Source organism: Pterocles gutturalis, unplaced genomic scaffold (assembly GCF_000699245.1).
Source record: "Pterocles gutturalis isolate BGI_N339 unplaced genomic scaffold, ASM69924v1 scaffold39853, whole genome shotgun sequence".
Lineage (NCBI taxonomy): Eukaryota > Metazoa > Chordata > Aves > Pterocliformes > Pteroclidae > Pterocles > Pterocles gutturalis.
The window spans coordinates 23,814-43,120 of NW_010124393.1; the positions used below are offsets into that span (position 1 = coordinate 23,814).

Genomic DNA, 19,307 nt, shown 5'->3' on the forward strand with positions numbered 1-19,307 from the left:
CTGAAAGGATGCAAGTTCTGTCAGTGTATGAGATGACAGGCCAGTGTGCAACCCTTTTTAATAAACAGAAAGATATGAACACGGGCATATCCAAACGGAACACTTACATACATACGTTTATATCCACTAGTTAACCACCAGATTTTCTGACTGCTGGAAGTATCTGGTACCAACACCTTATACTGGTTTTAGTTTTCACCTATTGCCTTGAAAATTTTAGTTGCTAAGGTGTTATCCTACCAGAGAGGCTGCGGAGGAATGCTTGCTTTGAAAGAGAGACATGGAGTTGTAAAAGCTTTATTTAGACCCTCTCCCACACCTTCCTGGGGATGACTCCACACAACAGCCTGAGATCAAATGATCTCCAGATATCAGCTTGTCTCTCACTGAAGTCTATCTTAGCAATTTATATTACACTTCGTGTTCAAAATAAATTTTTATTGGACCAAGTAGTATACGCTTTTATAGCTACATGGAACCAACATTTTCTGGACTTGGCAGACTCCAGAAAAAATAGCCTGAAACTGATTCCCAGCTTCCCATTTTACATCTGTTATGAAGTAAGCATTCTGAAAGGGAGCATGCCTAAGGAACATACACTACAGTTACAGCTGTATATGTGATATGACCTTATCCTGTGCACTGCTCGATTTAAACCAAAAGAATTCAGGTAACTAGACCTAACAGAAAAGCACGCTGTATACTGTACTCTTCCTTGAGGATGAAACGCAGTAATGAAGATTAATTTATAAAGTCACCACAGTGCAGCTACGATGCTGTGAAAAGTCACTTCTGAAACTGACTAGTGTGACTTTTGATACACCGATCAACGGAATTTAAACATATTGAAACCTACAGAAGTAGTAAAACACCCTGTCCTTCCTGCTCTGCTTCACAGTCCAAGCACACGTACACCCCGGCTCCAGAGGCATGACCAGCCACATCCCTGCCATTCCATTCTCAGATTCTTTTTGGATCAGAGACTATCAGCTCTGCCAAACTCCAGGGCATTTCTGTGACTTGAACTTTCCCTTTCCAACAGTATACAGGAGAAGGATGCCTAAATCCTGACGACTTGTAATCTAAGATAGATTTGGATCCATCAAGCCTTTCTGCATGGGTTAGCTCCACTAATTTTTAAAAGGAGCAAAGAGCAACTATTTTCAGGTAATTTTCTAAGGAGAACATGAATTATCTCTTACCAAAAATAAGGAAGAATTTAAAGATATCAAAACCGTTTTTATAAAACTGGAATCCAAAGCAGTGAAATAAGTGAAAGACGTAACAGAGATAATATGGAAAGGCGATATGAAATGCTGTGGTTAGTGACATGGCAGACATTCTGTGGAGGGACTGTAAGAAGTTCTCTCCATTTGTCTGCAATAATTCCCTGCTGTACTACCTGGAAAAAGTTTGGTCTTCAAGGAGAAGTGTGGTAAAAAAAATTTTGTCAAGACTAGTGTTTTCTAATGGGATTAAGAAATGGTTTGAATACACAGGTGTTGGCCAGCCTCTCTTTTTTTGCTTATATTATATCCTGCTGAGAAGAAGCCTATGGATTTCAATGAATGTTAAGATTCTTAACTCACACTGGAGCATCTCTCCAGGCACCTGAATACTTTTCAAGCGCTGCTGTAATCTCTATGCTCTCTTGTCCTTGCATGTACCAAGACAAAGTTAGCAAAACTTTTTTTCTGGGCTCTATGACTTAAATAAGAAGCTATTATTATTGCCTTTTTTCTTTTTTTTTTTTTAATGATATATTCTCTAGTTGTATAGCGGAATAGTGTTCTTGTCCTGCATGTGCAAGTGGTGTCTGTAATGCAGAACCATTTTATGGATTTCCAGAAAGCATAATTTATGGTATGCTCTCTATACATTCTGCAAAACCATGTCACGTTCAATATATTCTGCAACACGGTTTTGTGTTAGAGAAATACAACTTGTTCTTGAAAGCAATACACACAGATTTAGAGATAATGTAATTTATCTTATCATTCACAGAGTTTTTCTGAAGCAATCCCTTGCTAAAAGACTTTCCTTATCTATCCAGAACACTTCCTGTATCCACATAGCCAGTTTAGCTGGCACTAATCCTAACCCATGAATCCATACACACCTTGTCTTCATACATCCTCTTAGCTTCTCGTAATTCAGAACGCAGCTGAGAAATTGTGGATTCCAGATGTTTAACTTGATGTGCATGCACTGAATTTTGGTTTCTTGTTTGTTCTCTAAGAAATGTTTTAAATGGAGAAGTTAGAAATGGTAGAAACTCTGAAAGCATGAAACAATTGTGGCTGTTTTTGCTGTAATCAGTATGACTACTGAAACTTACTGCTTGAAAGTATGATGATCGTTCCCAGTGACATCACATAAAAATTACACCTTCGTACTGGTCAGCTCTCCAAGAGCCACCTCACATAATATAAATTGAAATCTTAATGCTTTTTATTCCTCATAACTCATTTATCCTCAAGCAAGTTCTACGAAAGTTAAGTCCGTTTTCAAATGCAGCCCAACTATTCTACAAGCAGAACAGAGAAGCATTTTTCTATCAGCTATTCAGTCTCAACTATGCAAGTCAGATATAATACATACTGAAATTCAATTCTTATGTTTGTAACATTGTATAGCATGTCCTTTTTTAACTGATAACTTGAGTACTGATTTCTAAGTCATGAGTGGCTTGTGGGAATGTCTTTTTATTCTTATTCTCCCAAAGTCAACAGTACCAAATGAAGATAACCCTTTCTTTAAAATTACCATTTCTTACTATTTGTACAAGCATGCAAACATTTGATTCAATTGATAACATTGCTGGAAATGAATTTTGTATCTGAATCCACTGAATGTGTGGAAGACAAAGGTCATGGGGCAATACAGCCACATAAAACTGCACTCAGCCACAGCTCTTAGTTTATATATTCTTTCACCCTTTAACTCTAGCCAGGTACTCTGCAGAAACTGTTCAGAACTCAGAGGGACACCAGAGATTAGTCATTCCAAAAGCTGGTGGCAAGAACAGAGCTGATAGCTCAAGGCACAGTTTGAACTTCCACTGACTTTGCTGGCCACATTCTTCTTCTGAAGAGCAGCAGACTGAGAACAAAATGAGCCTGTGACTCTCCCAGTTCTCCAAGTTTGCCGAATGTACGACCATTTTGCCCCTCCTTTATATAGCATGGTTTCTTGGGGTTTTTTTTATTCATTCCATAATTTATGCAAGGACTGCTTAACACTTTAAACAAAGACAGTAAGAAACCAAAAGACTAGGGCAGAGAGTAGAGTATACTACCAGCAAAGGCTTTTCCTCAAATTAAGGTTACTCTTAACATTTTCTGTACTATAATCAAAACCCATACTGAATGATCTGCATCTGGCTTTGGGTACTATTTGCATAGCGGTGTGCACTGTGAGCTCTACCAGCTAGTGCTGCCACCTCCTGTTCATGCTCACTTACTAGCTGCTCAATCCTGTTTTAAAAAGAAAACACTGGTTATAATTTTAGTCTTGGCAAATAATCAGTTCTCCACTGCAGAGGTAATGATATTTTTCAGTAGTCAGAAACATAATCATTTTGATGCTTTATTGTGAATGAAATGTTATGTATTGAGTTATTTACCCTTTTATTTTGAACAGGTTACTGTATAATTCAGGTAGATAGACGGGGAAATTAGGACTTCTTGAACAAGGAAGGACAAAGCTCTTAATTAAATCAGTAAGAAAAAGCTGATGTAATCACCGAAGTGATTACCTTCATTATTTTCTTTTCATTTAATAGTAGAACTAGTCTCCCAACAAATTCCAGACATCCACTTGAGCAGAAGTGACTGAACACACTTACAAGAGTAAGGCACACTAATAATCCTGGTCAAGAAAATTTATCAAAAGGTCATTAGAAGACCTCAAGTAGCGAGCTTAGCCTTCCCAGTACAGAAGACCAAGTACTCTAATTTTAGAGTCAGAGAAACAGAGCTTCTGAACAAACAGCTTAACCACGTTTTGAGCTGTGACTGAAAAATACTATAATACTGTAAACCACTCTGCCACCAGAAAAGGCTACCCTGATACTCTGAGGTCAATGAAAAAATAAAAAGGTGATAATATGCATATTAAAGCTTAGAGAAAAAAAATGCACATCATCATACTGGCACTATTTCTGTGCACATTCTTCCAAAATATATTTTTTGAGGCGGTGAATAAAACTGGAAATGGTCAGCATGAAAGGAAAAGGTGACAGAAAACCAAGAGCAAATAGGCATCTTAAGTCCTCAAGAATATGGCTTGCTGCTCCCCAGATGTTGTCAACCCCCCCGTTATCATAATCATTACCAAAGAATAATCTTTGGAACACATGAAAAACATTCTATGTATGTTTTATGAATAAATAAATGGAGAACAGGTACCTATTTTGATGTTGCTGAAGCAGAAGTTGTCTTTGGGTCTGCGAATCTTTCTTCAATGACTCCAGTTCTTCTTCCACCTATTGTAAACAGATAACAAAGCTAGCATCTGAAGACTGTCTAAACAGTAGTTTTCAAAGTGTTATTCTTTTCCTTTTGCTTCCACCTTGAACTGTGAAGATGTGCACAATACAGTTTAAATTCTAGCAATAAACCCAATCTCAAGTTGGGGACAGTGCAGCAGCCTGGCATACCAGCACCTGCCACCTTAACTGCAAAACAGCATTTGTACCTCTTTATGCCATAACCACTTCCTTAGGTCAGTTTAGATAGGAACTCAGGGAGTTTTAAAAAATATTTTCTAAAAAAAAAATCCCACAGAATGTTGGAAGGAAAAGAAGCACTTTTTCCACATACCAGGACAAGCTTTTCTTTGAGGTATGACACCTCTGAGTCTAAATCTTGCAAGATGTCAGCAAATGCTGTGCTCAGGCTGTGGATGTGGAGGCTAGTCATATTCTCATGCTCATAATGTTTCTTGCCTGTGCTGTCTTTGTAGTCCATTAGGATGCCATGTAGTTCCAGAAGTACCTCCTCCTGGCTGTGGACCATCTTTTTCAGATGCTCAGTTTCGCTGTCAGCCTCCTTCAGCATCTCCTCCTGCAGCTGGTTGGCAACTTTAAGCTCTTGAATAGTATTTTTTAGTTCTATTTTTACATTCTCTTGGCTCTGAGATTCTTTTAGTCTAAGCATGGAAACCAAAGAAATAATTTAGAAAACAGGATTCACAAGACAGATTTTTATCCTGGCTAACAGGTATAATACTTTGGTTGATTAATTGCTTTTTTTACAATTACATAATAAGCCATTTTGTAAGCCAAGGTGCTGTAGTCTCATTGTCTTCATTCCTGAGGGCCACTTTCTCATGTCAAAGATCTGCAGAGCCTCTCAAAGCCCATACATTGACTCTCCATAATACATCTGTCTTGGCCGTCATACCTGGTATCCTGAAGCACATCTCTTTCCAGTTTTACTTCCATCAGTTTGGTCTCCAAATCAGCAATGATCAGTCTTAAATTGATTTTCTGTTGCTCATGTAGCTCAGTGGTCTAAAGGAGAAAAAACCCAAACAACCAAGCTAAACCTACCAAAATACTGAATACATAACCCAAAATGAAGAAGCTGAGAGCAGCACAAGTACAGGAATTAAAAGGCTATTTTTGTTTTGTTTTTTAATATTTCTTAGCTAACCAGGTAGTCCCACTGTGCTGGGGTGGACTAACTATGCATGGAACACTGTTACATGGATCATGCCAAAACCATTATTACTCATTACTTATTTTTGTCTATCAAATGGCACGTGGGAGTCATGATGGCCAAGTACAATTTACAGAAGCCAATATCCTGCTCAAAATAGCACTGGCAAAACTGTCCAAAGACACAGCAATGACAAAAATTACAAAAGCTCCTCCATACTTAAGAAGCTACCCCAAATTTGCAACTCACTTCATCCAGTCTCTTCTGCACATCTCTACCTTTCTGCAAGTATTCTTCCACAACATCTTCCACGTGGTCCTTGCCAGGACTACTCATGTTTTTTTACTTACAACCAGTATGTATTTAATCTCTGGAACAGAACACACTATTGGATGGACTGCTACCAGCACTAGAAGAGGCTGAGTTTTCCATCACTGTGCTGAGAATGGAAGAAGCTACATTCCAGTTGCTGAGAAATGGGGTAGCAGCACCTGAAAGGCAGATAAATTTAAGTGTTGAAAAAAGTCCTTACATGAGAATAAAGTCACCTGTGCAAAGTTGGCATTAGTGCCAAGGGCACTGCTGCCTTTCAGTGCCTATCTATAGGTATTCGAACCTAGGAAACATCTTAGAATTCTAAGGACAACAAACCCAACCAATTCTAGGGTTACACACCGGCTGAGGAATGCCACAGCGTTGAGCATACTTCAAAACTGCTCTGCCTTTACCTTGGGCTTGCATCAACAAGAGCTGTTCAAGATACAGCGCCTAAAGAGGATTTAACTCGAAATATCAAATATGAACTTATGAGCACCCTTCTAAACCACATAATAGTCTGCAATGTTTGTAGTGATTTACTCCCAAATGTTTTTCTGAAATCTGTTTAATACTTGCCCAAGCTAGGCATATTGTGACTTGCTAAAGATTCCTCATGACTCAAAGAAAGTATCATTGACTCCACAGGGAATTTGGTAGCTTCTTCACGGAGTTTCAGAGCCTCTTTTGTTTGTCTTTCCAGTGCCTCCCTGCAGAACAGCACATAGAAACAATTGCTGAAAAGGCAGGACTGAATACAAAAAAGTATCCAACTGCACTGCGTCACAAATGCAACTTGTAAAGAATAACTGAAAAGAGAAGTGAAACCAAATAATTTATTTGGTAACACTGTTGTATTTTCCTGGTTTGCACTTAGATTTGTCAATACAGTGCCACATCTTCTGCTGCAGCTCTGCTGTAGTCAACTGAACTCTCGAGTTTTACCACTAGCAGGCATAATGTATAGAAGTTCAAACAAGTAAAACAACACTTCATCAAACAATCCAAACTAAATTGGTTTATCTTCAGAAAAGGAATTTCCTTTTATTTCCATATTTGTTCTTGTAGCTGGCCAGTAAAATGCCACCTTACTGATACAAAACTGTAACTGTATGGTCAATCAAACCCACAGAAATCTGTCAAATAATTCATTTACAGGCAGAGTAAGAAATATCCCAGAAAACTTGTAGAATCAGAGTAAACACCTTGAGCACAGAAGAAGGGATTCACACCATCTTACTTTATTGGAATGGATCATCCCCTACATTCCTGGGAGGAGGACAATGTGTGTATCCAAAGAAAGGAGACAGGTAAGGGGGAAAAAAAAAGGCAAAAGGAATTTTTGTAACCAAACCAGAAATAAGCCCAGGCTAAGTGAGAGTAATAGGCAAGTTTTGGCTGTTCACCTCCAAGCTGTAAACAGAAGAACACTAAGAGGAAACATGAAGAAAAAATACTTGAGCAACAAAGAGGAATCTAAAATTATGGAGAAACATTTAAAGTGGCAAGTCTACAGGTGAGGGAGGCATATGAGATCAGAAGGAGAGCAGCGCTCTGTCATTTACTGTAAACTCAGTTGTCCGTATATAGCAGGACCGCGACATTCACAAATGGCCCAATTAAAACATGCACAGTTGATTTTTGTCCACGTAGCACTTTTTTTTTTTTTCACAATGCAACAAGTCCCTGTCTTTGTGCACTGTAGCTGTCATGCCACCTCTGCACTTGTATTAATGCATCCTAAGAAACCTAGATTTTCATTCTATAACTTGACTGATAAAAAGATCAGAGGACACAGATGCAAAGACAGCTGTGCAGCATGGCAAAAAGCACCCTGAGGAGTCTGTCAGCCTGAAATTTTCAAGTATAGATACACAACTGTATATAAAAATCACTAAATCCAAGCAATGTTTTCTAGAGGAAAAAAAAAATTACTACATTTCACAAGTACCACTTTTCCAATATTGAATGATTCTGAATCTAACAGTAGGTAGAACCCTGGGTCCCTGGAAATTCATTATCAAAGGGCCATACTGTATCCTGATATTTCTGAAGAAATCCCATTCCCATCAGGAAGAACTCATTCCACTGTGGATAGAAATGAAGCTCCTGAGACTAAATTACCAGCGTAATTCACTGTAGAGTACTTTTGGGACCCATATCCTCAAATTTTGTCACTTTCTGTCACATCAGTATAACAGACTACACCTTAGGAACCTGTTGGCTTCCATTTTCAGTGAGCGTGCTGTTTACTTCAACAACAGATAGCAAGTACACGAATTTACCTAGTAACAAAATCTGTGTACTACCTTAATCTCTGAATATTCTTGCTCTTTGTAACAGCACCTGTGAAGAAAAAGATGTGTCCTTATTTCCTAATATATTAAGAATCAATTTTATGTCATAAAAAATTAATTTTGTCTATCCAACTTTAATACTGCAGAAAGAATTAAACGCTATTGAAGGAGATAGTTTCTCTTCTTTGTAAAGACTGATGCTTTGTTTCGTCTGGATGAACAGAGATACAAGCTTTTGTTAAGTACTTGTTAGCATCTCCTGTTAAGTTTTTCAACAATTAAGTGACAAATCATACACACCACCACTTTCCTACCACGTTTCCAGATACAGAATCTTTCTACAAGAAACTCTAAAGACGATATTTCTATAAACATCTGCCCTCATCTCATCTATAATTGTTTTTTATCCCAATCTGTTTGATTGAAGTCCAAGCAGACTTTTTCCTCACAAAAGCACTTTCAAAAGTATGGCCAAAAGAAAAGAGAAACTTAAGTCTGGGGGCAGTCTAGACTTTTATGTCTTGAGTTTTGGGAGTGTTATTGCTATGAATAACCCCTGGGGAACAAGTCTGGCTCCTCAGGGGGCAAAAAAAGGGGTGGAAAATGAAGAAAAAATTATTACTTGGGGGTAGCTTTGAGCAGGATGGTATTTGATGGGGCTTTATTTGCATTATTTAGATTTTCCTGTGTGACTGGTCCACTGGAAGACCGTACATCAGAGATAGCTGCAGTAGCAATGTCTGTCCCATAGATAATTTGACGTTTTCAATATACAATTTGACTGAAAAAGAACACCTCCGGTCCTTCCTGAGGGCACTTAAGGGTGGGGGGAAAAAAGAACCCTTTATCACAGACCCCAATCTTGAGCATCAGAAATGTTTCCTTAGTGTGAAAACACAGCCTCCAACCCTCACAAAGCAGCCCCTGGAAGTTCAACTGCGCCACGACGAGAGGACCGTTTTCCCTAAACCAGGACAGACCCTGTCAGCCCCCCGCCCTGCGTTTTCCCTGCGGCGAAAGAGACCAAGCCGGTGCCGAGAGCCCCGGGCCCGGCCCAGCCCCAACAAAATGGCTGCCGCAGGCGACCACCTGCTCCTCTGCGGCAGGAAACGAGGAAAGCCCTGAGCACCCTGACCGGTCCTTCCTACCTACGCAGGGTTGTTCCGAAACCTTTTCTGCCTCTATCCAGCCTCCACACCCCCGCTCTGAGGAGATTTTTACCTCATCAGTGCGCATACCGGTAACTCCCTCCTTAGAAAGGCCGCTCCCTCAGGGTGAGAACAGCACCTCGCCTCTTTTCCCGCCTCCTCCCCGGGAAGGGGCCTTCCCGCGGTGACACTCGATGTTCCCGGAGCCGCCCGCTTCTCCTCAGCGTGGCCTGAACCAGGGGCCGCGCAGCTACGGCACCGGGGGTCGCCATCCCCAGGCTCTGCCGGCCTTCAGCCCCTCCACCCCAAAATGGCCGCTCACGGGTGTCCCCCTCGGGTGGCAGGGACGGGAGGGAAGCCACCCTCACAGCCGCTGGACTGTGAAGGCAGGTGATTAATGATGATCTCCAGAGTGGAGATAAAAATCCCCTCACAGAGGGAGGTAGGGGAGGGCCTGGGTCGTTTTCCTTACAGGATTTGGCCAGCGAGGTAGCACATTTTTGGAGGGGGCTTCTTCCTGCCACAGAAAAGGCCTGAGGGCCATAATTGTCTCCCCAAAAATCCAATTCAGAAGTAAACTAAAACCAGTCTCTTCAGAAATTAAATGGTTTTGGATTTCTAAAGGTGATTGCCTGATGGGTATTTTCAATTCTCAGAGGGTGGGTACAGGGTCCCAAGAGGATTGCTTTACTTCAGTGAAGGAAATGATGTCGCTGATTGTCCCATTTTGGATCTTGATTTCAGCAGCGAACATGCAGGTGGCAACAGACTGTCCCTGTTTTCAAGTTATTCAAAATAACAGCCAACAGCTTATACCAGACACACCATGTTACAAGTCTCCAGGAACAGGTGTATGAACTGAGCCCAAAAGAAAATAATCAGAGAGCTGGAGACTTTTAAGTCAGAGCACTCAGAAGACAGGCAGATACGTTTATATATTTAAATACCTGACTAAGAAGAAAAATACATAACCGTTCCTCAACAGAGAACGCTCCATTTTAATTTACAAGAGAAGAAAACCATTCATATAGTGCTAAAAGACAAAGGTAGGAAAGTGGTTTTTACGTGAACTATAGACTGAGAGAAGAAAAATAAGAATTAACCTGCTGAAAACAGACCTCTGGTCTCCACTCTCCTAGCTGCACTGTGCTCCAGAGCTGTCAGTGCATCACCAGCAAAAACACAAAGGATGGAAAACAACTCGAGGAAACTAGGACTTTCTATTGTGCTGCCTAGAAAAAGAGGCAGCACTGAAAATATATTTTTTTCCTATCCACAGAGAAAAGAGGCAAAGGAGCTTGTAGGCGAATATGGTAGACAATATCCTGAAGCCAGATTGCAGTACTCAGACGGTCCCAGGCGTTAACAAAGCATGAAAACTGACCCAGGAGGCGGCCTGCACCTACCTCTGACAGACACCGGTGAGATTTGTTTCTTCTGTATTTTGGACCGTGCACAGAGGTTTTGCTCCTTGCTGTGGGGCTGGGAAGGGAGGGGGGCATTGATCACCTCGCATTCGCTCCTGCTTTTGCCGTGCTGCGGGGCTGCAACATCCAGCTCCCAACCCCTCCTGAGCCACCTGCCCCTCGCCCCTTTGCCCGACTCGGTAGCCTTGGGAACAAACTCCTCCTCTGGAGCTGATCATGTGCGTGAGGGGGAGCCAATAAACGCCGCATCCACTGTTTGATTTCTCAGCAAAGTGTCAATCAAAAGGCCTCCGGCTTCGGCGGGAAACGTGATAGCTTTTCCCCTGACAGGGCTGTGGCGATTCCCCGGCATTAACTCTCCTGGCAGCAGGTGCCTTTTTTGTCTGGTATTTCGTGGGAGTCCGCGGTTGAGCACTCCAGCCTCTTTCCTGCTTTCCCCTACCACCCCTGAAATACCAATTACACCCTGGGGACAGAAAACCCTTTTAGGATCTAGTACCTGAATAACTTTTCTCCTATTTGGGGAATATCCCTGGGAATTACCCGAGTAGAGCTTCCCCGTGTAAGCATAGGAATGTCTCTCTAGAAGAAAAAAAAAAAAAACCAAACATGAACTACGTTGGTAGCTGACTGAAATCCTTTTGAGGCTGTACAGAGTCTTAATGGGTGCTTTTTGTGGTAATGTAATGTAAGACAATTTAAACTGTGAGAACTGTTTAAAAAACTGTGTTAGCTAAAAGGCAGCAGGTGGGGGCACTGTTGCTTTGATGAACTTCATTTGCAAAAGAAACTGTGGATATTTGAAGGAATTTAGAAAAAGTCAGAGCAGCCATTAGCAAGGAGTCAGCGCCTGTAATGTGGGGTTTGATTGTAAACTCTGAAGAACTGAATCAGTGGCAATTTCTCCTGCTTTAGCTGTGTAGTACTTGACAATTGAGGGAAAGGGTTCTGACATGACTCTATCCAAAATTTATTTTCTCTGATGCTGAAACCCTGCAAAATTTTATTCCAAGTGTATTATACTGTGTGGGCACCACTTTCCAGAAGCCAGGTCTCTTCTATGGCACCTCAACACTGAATATCTCAGTTCTGTCTTGAGAGAAACTCCTCATAGAAGAATTTCTTTCTTGCAGTACACAGTGCTGAAATACTTGCGTTATTTGAGGTTCGTGCGAGAGGCAAGATGAGAAAAAAAGGTTTGTACTTAATAATTTGAAATGTTTATATGTAGATGAATGGCAAATATTGCTTTAATTTTATTCAGCACTGAAAACTGTTTCTTGGAATAATTGGTTTTTAGCTAAATCACAGCAAAGCTCATCTGCATGTTATTAATCCCACTTTCTTCATCAATAGTTACTGTTATTTTATTTATTTTGCACTGGTTTGGTTTGCATTGCATCTGGCAAGAAGTTAAATCCTGCATGTTTTGGCTGGATTTACTGCTATCTCTAGTGTTCCAAAAATCCTTTCGTTTCTTTGGGTATTGCCAAGAGGTTAGCATTGTGAGGATGGCCCAGACAGTTTTCTCAATGTGAAATGTATGGGTGAGACAGATGGGAACCCAGTTCTATGAGCACCTGATAGATTTTTAACTCCCATGTGGAATAAGAGCCAGCTGAGAAAGCAGCACAGTATCTGGCAGCCCTTGCTGAGTGATTGATCAAACCTTTTTCCTCTGCTGGTCATGGGTCTCTGATGTATGCAAGCATCTGTACATTGACCGTTTTAGAGCTAGATCAGCAGTATGAAGGACTAGCAGATCCGGAGGCAGCAGAGAGAGAAAAATCTGTGCTTGCAATGATGACAGATTTGATGAAGCTATTGGCAAAAATTATGCTGGATTCAGCACCCAAAAGGAATTGCAGTGCTGAAGTAGAAGAAACACTGTACCTCAGGAATTATGTTGATAACCATTAATCAGCAGCCATTGTAGGCATCCTGAGAAATACAGCTCTTGCTGAAATTCTGGTGTCTGCAGACAGTAGGTTTAGTGACCAACATTTTGTATTGGAAATTGATGTAATCCGAAGAAGTACTTGGGCTTGTTAACAGACTGGCATGTTCTTATACAGTCATAAATAGTCCTGATGGCTATGGATAGGAGGATGTATGGCCCCGAGAGACAGCTCCTGGAGCCTTAGCCTGTCTCTAGAAGGCCTGTGGAGGGACAGAAATGAATTGCTCTTTGTGGTGATTTGGAATGAAGGTTTTTACAGTGAAACAGTAGGAGTGTAAAACTACAGCAATCTGATTTGAGGCAGGCTAAAGGGTGAGTTCTGGATAAAAGCAATCTGTGAGCCTGACCAGGATGTGAAGCTAGTGAAAACACAGCCCCTGGGAGGGAAGCAGACGGAACAAAGCTCAATATAAGTAAGGATTCAGGATCATCTACCATGAAAAATAAAGGGAGGGGCGTCTTTTCTACATTCCTCCTTGTGGCTATTGGGAATGAAAGCTGGGACACATGGGGCAAATAGAAGGCTGGGGGGGAACTATAACATCTTAAAAGATATGGGAATGGGGTGGCATGAATAGCATGAACAAATGCAAAGATTTCTGGTTTTAGAGTCCCAGCTCCAAAGCTTTTCCCCTGCAGTTCATTACGGGTTTGTTAGCACAAAATCTTCACTGCCTTCAAAGCCCGAAGGAGAAATAACACACATCCCAGGTACTAAAAGATCAAAAGCACAGGCACCGTACAGGCATAGGCACTGCTATTTGTTTACTCAGATACATAAGCAGGAAAGGGAGTGGTCTGTGGGGTACCCTCTCTATCATCTTGGTCAAGGGCAGATAAAAACTGGAAAATTTTGTGACCACCTTCAGTGATATATACTAGGAATACAATCAACAGCTGTTAAAGCAATGAGTCAGATGTCTAAGCATGTGTGTGTGTATGCAAGAACAGATGCACTCACGTTGATAACTTCTACATAGTCTTTGGTGACTGCCTACATTAATAACAGTATCCTAAGTTCTTTGTGTTGTTTCTTATTCCATATGGATTTCCATGGGAAAGCATTGCCTTTTTATGACCACGTAAATGGGGGAAAGAAATATGTTCAGAGAAGTTAGTAAGCTCATGCAGAGGAAGAGCGCTTTCTGAGAGCAAAATTGTTAGCAGTGCTCCACTGCTGATTTGGAACAGGTCCATTGTATTTTCAGCAACTGCCAGTTTGGATTGTTACAATTCCTTAGCAAGTACAATAGAAAGATGGTGGTTTCCGGGGGCATGATAAAAGGGCGAGCCCCAGCTTTTGCACACTGCATTTTATAATTGCATGCTTGGTGTGCACAATTGGGCAGCACTGCCTTACTTGCCTTAATCTCTCTCTCTTCACTCTTTCTCTCTCTCACTTCCTCACCCTCCCTCATAGCAGCAGTAGCTGCTGCAGCTTTGGCAGATCACCGGGGAGAGCACAGAAAATGAGCTCAGCTATCGACTTAATATTTTTCTCAAAGGATTAATTTCACCTGCTTCTCTAGTTTTCCTGATTGATTTTTTTGAGCTTTTTAATCCAATAACTATGGAGTTATTTCACATTTTAAACACCTCTAAATAGTTTTAGGAATGGACTTCCTCTCTCCTCCTCCCCCAGCCTTTTTTTTTTTTTTTTTGACAAGTCAGAAAATTGTGAAGTAAGCGGACAGAGTAACTGAGAGCGTGAGAGGGAGAAGAGGCTTCCATTCTTTTAGTGCAGTGGGCTGAGGCAAAAAGGCCATTGTAATGGTAAATTGCATGCAGAAAGGAAGAAAAGACTGATAATCAATCACAAATGAAGCATTCGTTTGGATTTTGGCAATTTGCTGGCCAGGGGCTTTTAATTCTATAAACTTTTTTTTCTTTTTTTAGCCCACATCTTTAAAAGCACGAGTTTGATATATCCAGGCCAGGAAGATAAATCTTTACAAAGCTATCATGCCCAGAACACCTGGGAACGGGGAAAGCATAGTACTGAAACACCAGTAAAACGTTACAATTCTGAAGAAGAAACAGCATGCTGAAATGTTGGTGGGAAACATTTTTAACCCATCGCCTTGGACTCCAGCTCTGAAGAAAAATTTTCCATCTCAGACTCTTCTCATTTCATGTGTTCAGGGATGACTTGTGCTGGGCTTCTGGGGAGTTTATTTGCAACTTCATTATTCTGCGATTGCCTGAATGGGTTTTGTATTTGACTGAGTATGCGATAGGACAGATGAGGATGTTAGACAGTATTAACACCAGCATATCATCTTCAGAGTCCAGCGTTACCCACAAAGGAAGATATATCTACCTGGAGGCACTGCTTCAAGGAGGCGCTCCATGGGGATTCACACTGAAAGGCGGACTGGAGCACGGGGAACCATTAATAATCTCAAAGGTATTTTTCTTATTTTAAATGAAATGCAAACAAGTTAGAAGCCCAATTTAAAGGGCAAGAGTTGTAAAATAACACTGAAATGTTATATTTGACACTGTATTTGGCTTGGTTTTGAAAATTGTTGAGTACCTTTTGAAATCAGTAGATTTGCTCAGGAGCTACCTATTTAAGCAATACATGAGAGTTCTCAACATTAACTATCAAGTCACAGGTTTTGTCCCACAGGAAGTATCTTGGCTTGCAGAAATTGACTCTATTTCATTGCTGTGAATGGGAAGGAGTAGGGGACTCACATGAGGTGATCTTGTGTCATGAAGTCATAGCATATCTGAGCATGTTCAGTAATCTATCACCTTTTCTGAAAAGAAAGAAAGTGCTTTAAGTCACATGACATGATGTTGGCTAATTAGAAGTGTGTGGGGTGAAACAAGAATAGGAAATACTTGTACCTATTTGGTATATGTATATATTATACTGTGGTAACAGTTTTCTCACCCTATGTAGTCTTTACTTACTATATATCTACTAAGTATGGTACGCCTTCAAGATTTTTATTATTTTAATTATTCATGATTGAGTATTGTCAACAGACAAGTAGTAGTATAGCTCACAAGGATATTTTGAGGAAAAAAAAAAAGGGAGAAAGAGTTCGTTGTTCTCATCAGAACTGGGCTATTAAAAGTACCCAAGGTACCTGAAGATGCAGATACTGAAGACACCAGATTTTCAAAAGCATCCAATTGAATCTATGACTATCTAATTTATGTTTGACCTATGGCCCTAAAACTGTTTTGAAAATAGGATATAGGTAATTCTGAAATTTTTACTTGTAGTGGCTCTTAACCATATTTCTCTCCTGTGGCATCTGTCTGGTGCATTCTGCTTGTTTATAGTATGCATTTATATAGCGAGCTGGTAGGTGCGTATATGTACTTATGTCAAATCTTACTCCCTCATGTAAACTGGGATGATGCTGATACTCAAAATCAATGTTATTCAAATCCTGCAAACACAGTTACGTGAAGACTGTCAGTCATTTGAATAGTTCACCTGAAATAAATTATTTGTAATTAGTGTGTCTACATATTGAAAGTATAAAGAGGGGACTTCCATAAAAGTTCTTTAATTGTGAAGGGATTTTAGAAATTTCACATAATCATTTTACTTGCAGGACCTTCTTGGAGATAGTTTGACAAAGCCACATAAAGCAAAACTAGGCTCACTGAAACAGTGTTAGATTTTTTTTCACTTTAGAAACATGAGGGACTAACACTTCGGTCAGGTTGTCCACATTTATTGGTAGTGTTCTACATTTGTGAGGAAAAAGAGTTTCTTTTTGCTTTGACATTCTTCTGTGATGTAAAAAGCACCATCTCCTCTTTTTTTTTTTTTTTTTTTTAATTGGGGGCAGGGAGGAAGAGAGATGGCTCTGGCTGCTGAACATTAATTAATCTATGGGATTTGGTTTCCACAACAACCAGGCCCCTTAATGTCAAACATGCCTGGAGTGTGCATAGTGCCACTGGGAGCCGTATGACTTGTGCCTGCCTCCTGTGAAACAACACTGCAAAAATGTGGTAGAGTTTTTTTGGTTGTTTTTGCTACTGCTTGGTTTGTGCTATCAATGTTAACATTTTGTTGGTTTGCTTATATATCGGCTATGCAGAGCTGGAGAACAGCTTGCATGTGAAAGCTGTGCTTTCTGGAATTCATGCAGCAGTTCCCTGGTTTCCAGTTTCAGCTGAGAAATTATCTGGTTTCCTTTTGTGTTTGAATGCATGATGTGCTCTTTAGAATTAATTACGTACTAGTCACTTAGCTAATTCAGTATTCTTCTGATTATACTGTGAAGTAATGAGGAACTGTAGGAAAATGATAAACTGAATCATGTTACAGGTTAAGTTCTCCTGTGCTCGCCAGAGAGAACTCACAGAATCAGAGTGGTTTGGGGCAGAAGGGACCAATAAAGATCACACTACTCATGCAAGTATTAAATAAAATTACCTGTAAATGTTAGAAAGTGTGTATGTCAATTTTTCATTTCTGTTTATTCAGAATTAGGGTAGGAGTTTTATCTCTGTTTCGGCTCCTTATTGTGTTTTGGTGAATACATTATATTTACATCCACTTAACTGTCTGTTTGCATTGATAGAGTGGTGTTAAATAGCGTCAGTGTAAATAAAAATGTAGATTTCAGCAAATATTTAAGCTGGTACCCATGGAAGCTTGCAAAATGACTTAAAACATCAAAGTAACCTTGATGTGTTACTATAGAATACTAGACAGATAGCAAATCTGTTTGATCATAGTAGTTATTTCGAGACATCAGGAACTGGTGCTAATTTGGGACCCACAAGTATTGGCTTGTCACAGTTTCAGACCAAAGACTCTGCTAGGAGTTAAAAACCAAAACGAGTGAATTTACAAAAGGCCCAGATGCATAAATACTGGTTCTCACAGCCCTGTGCAGTTCTTTGGAAAGACAGATTTTTCCACCAATAATATGCCAAGAAATTACCCAAAAGCAATAGGAACAGCAGCTGGGAGTGTAAGTTGCAAAAACCAGACTTACTCTCAGCTGGTAGAATGTACTGATTTAGAGCTATGGTTGCTGTAGTTTTAGTATCACCTTCAGAATAAGAACAAGTTGCCTAACAACTCTCAGGAGAAGTCCCTTTGCTGTGTAGATGTGAGGCAGTGCTTCTGTGCACCAGACAGGCTGATTTCTCAGGGTGTGCGTGGGTCAGTGCACAGATAGGCACGCTTACGGTTAAACACACTAGTAAACACTTTGCTGAATCAGCCATGGCGCTCAGCACATCACGGAACCAAGTCTAAATCAATGTGTCAGAAATGTTGGTTGTGCAGCTGACATTAATTTAGGTAGTTAAAACAGATGACCTTTTTATGCTAATGCTATTCTTTTTTTCCCTGTGGAAAGAGAAACCTGTACTGAACCAGTTTCATGACAGTTAATTCAAAGTCCTCGACACAGGTCTTTTCGTAATGTGTTTGGCTGGAGGTGAGGGCAGACCATGAACAAATGTATTACATCTGACCCACATTTTCCTCTCTCCATGTAGGAAATGGCTTTGACGTTCCTTTTAGTCAACTTTTCTTTATCATGTTTCTGGACTGACTACATACAACTCATCACATGAAGGCTGCAGGATCATAATGTGTTATGATTCTGACTGTATAGGACATTTAAAAGAACATACTGATTTTTAACTAAAAGAAATTTGGAAATGCTAACAGTCTGCCAGCCAAATGGAAACGCAGGGTGTCCTAGAGCAGCACTTAGCCATCTTGGGAACATATGGAAGTTCTCTTTGTCTTCTGGAGCTGCCTGCTGGGCCACAGCACTTCAGGATTGTGTGTGGTATTCCTATATTAATAAGCTTTGTGGAATTTTCCCACTGTTAATTTTTGTTGTACCAGAAGAAAAGGAATGGAAGAATGGGCAAAAAATAGTCAGTTGCACATTCCTTTTCCATGGTGCCTCAAAGGACCATCCAAAAATCGGTACCTAATTAGCACCAGAATGTCACTGGTTAGCAGTGAGACAGAATCCAAAAAAACAGATCATGGGCTGAAAATTAACAAAATCCATTTTCCCTTTTGTGTTGATTCTATGGTAAAAAATGTCAATGAAGAGTGTAGGTGAGAGTTTGAAAGGGAGCTATGCTCTTGCATTCTTCCTGGGGAAGAATTTCTTATTTAGAAGAGCTTAGAGAATAGCTGTCAAATTCTTTACTTAGAACTTTTCTCAGTTTCTCACTGTGTTTTCAATAAATAAATGTCTTCTGGAGGTGAAGAGGAAAAAGAGGTTAGTGGCAGGAATAAGGCATCTCTCTAGAAGGAGCACGTTATGCTAATTTTTTCCCAGCTGAGAAAACTTTGCAAGTTTGTAGACCTCAAAGAATCCCACCTGAATCTCCACACAAAGTGCTACTCACAGTTATCAAATACTTCTCTGGCAAGAAGGCTCTCAAGATTTTAATTACTTTCCTTTTTTTAAACATCACTGTTTTCTTTTTCTGTCCATTAGTGTTTAAAAGGCAACTTGGTAACATATCAAGGTGTCACT

The 19,307-nt window shown here is 40.3% G+C and overlaps 1 protein-coding gene across 1 annotated transcript in view; it reads right to left on the reverse strand.

The window, feature by feature from the left end:
* CCDC158 (coiled-coil domain containing 158) overlaps positions 1-5,999 on the reverse strand; it is a 23,670-nt gene extending 17,671 nt beyond the window's left edge. The window contains exons 1-6 of the mRNA XM_010078242.1: positions 5,913-5,999; positions 5,406-5,515; positions 4,824-5,151; positions 4,410-4,486; positions 3,366-3,476; positions 2,120-2,234 (exon numbers count right to left, since the gene is read on the reverse strand). Coding sequence (XP_010076544.1) covers positions 2,120-2,234; positions 3,366-3,476; positions 4,410-4,486; positions 4,824-5,151; positions 5,406-5,515; positions 5,913-5,999 — 828 coding nt within the window. The remainder of the gene's footprint in view (positions 1-2,119; positions 2,235-3,365; positions 3,477-4,409; positions 4,487-4,823; positions 5,152-5,405; positions 5,516-5,912) is intronic.
* Between the last annotated feature and the right edge of the window lie 13,308 nt (positions 6,000-19,307).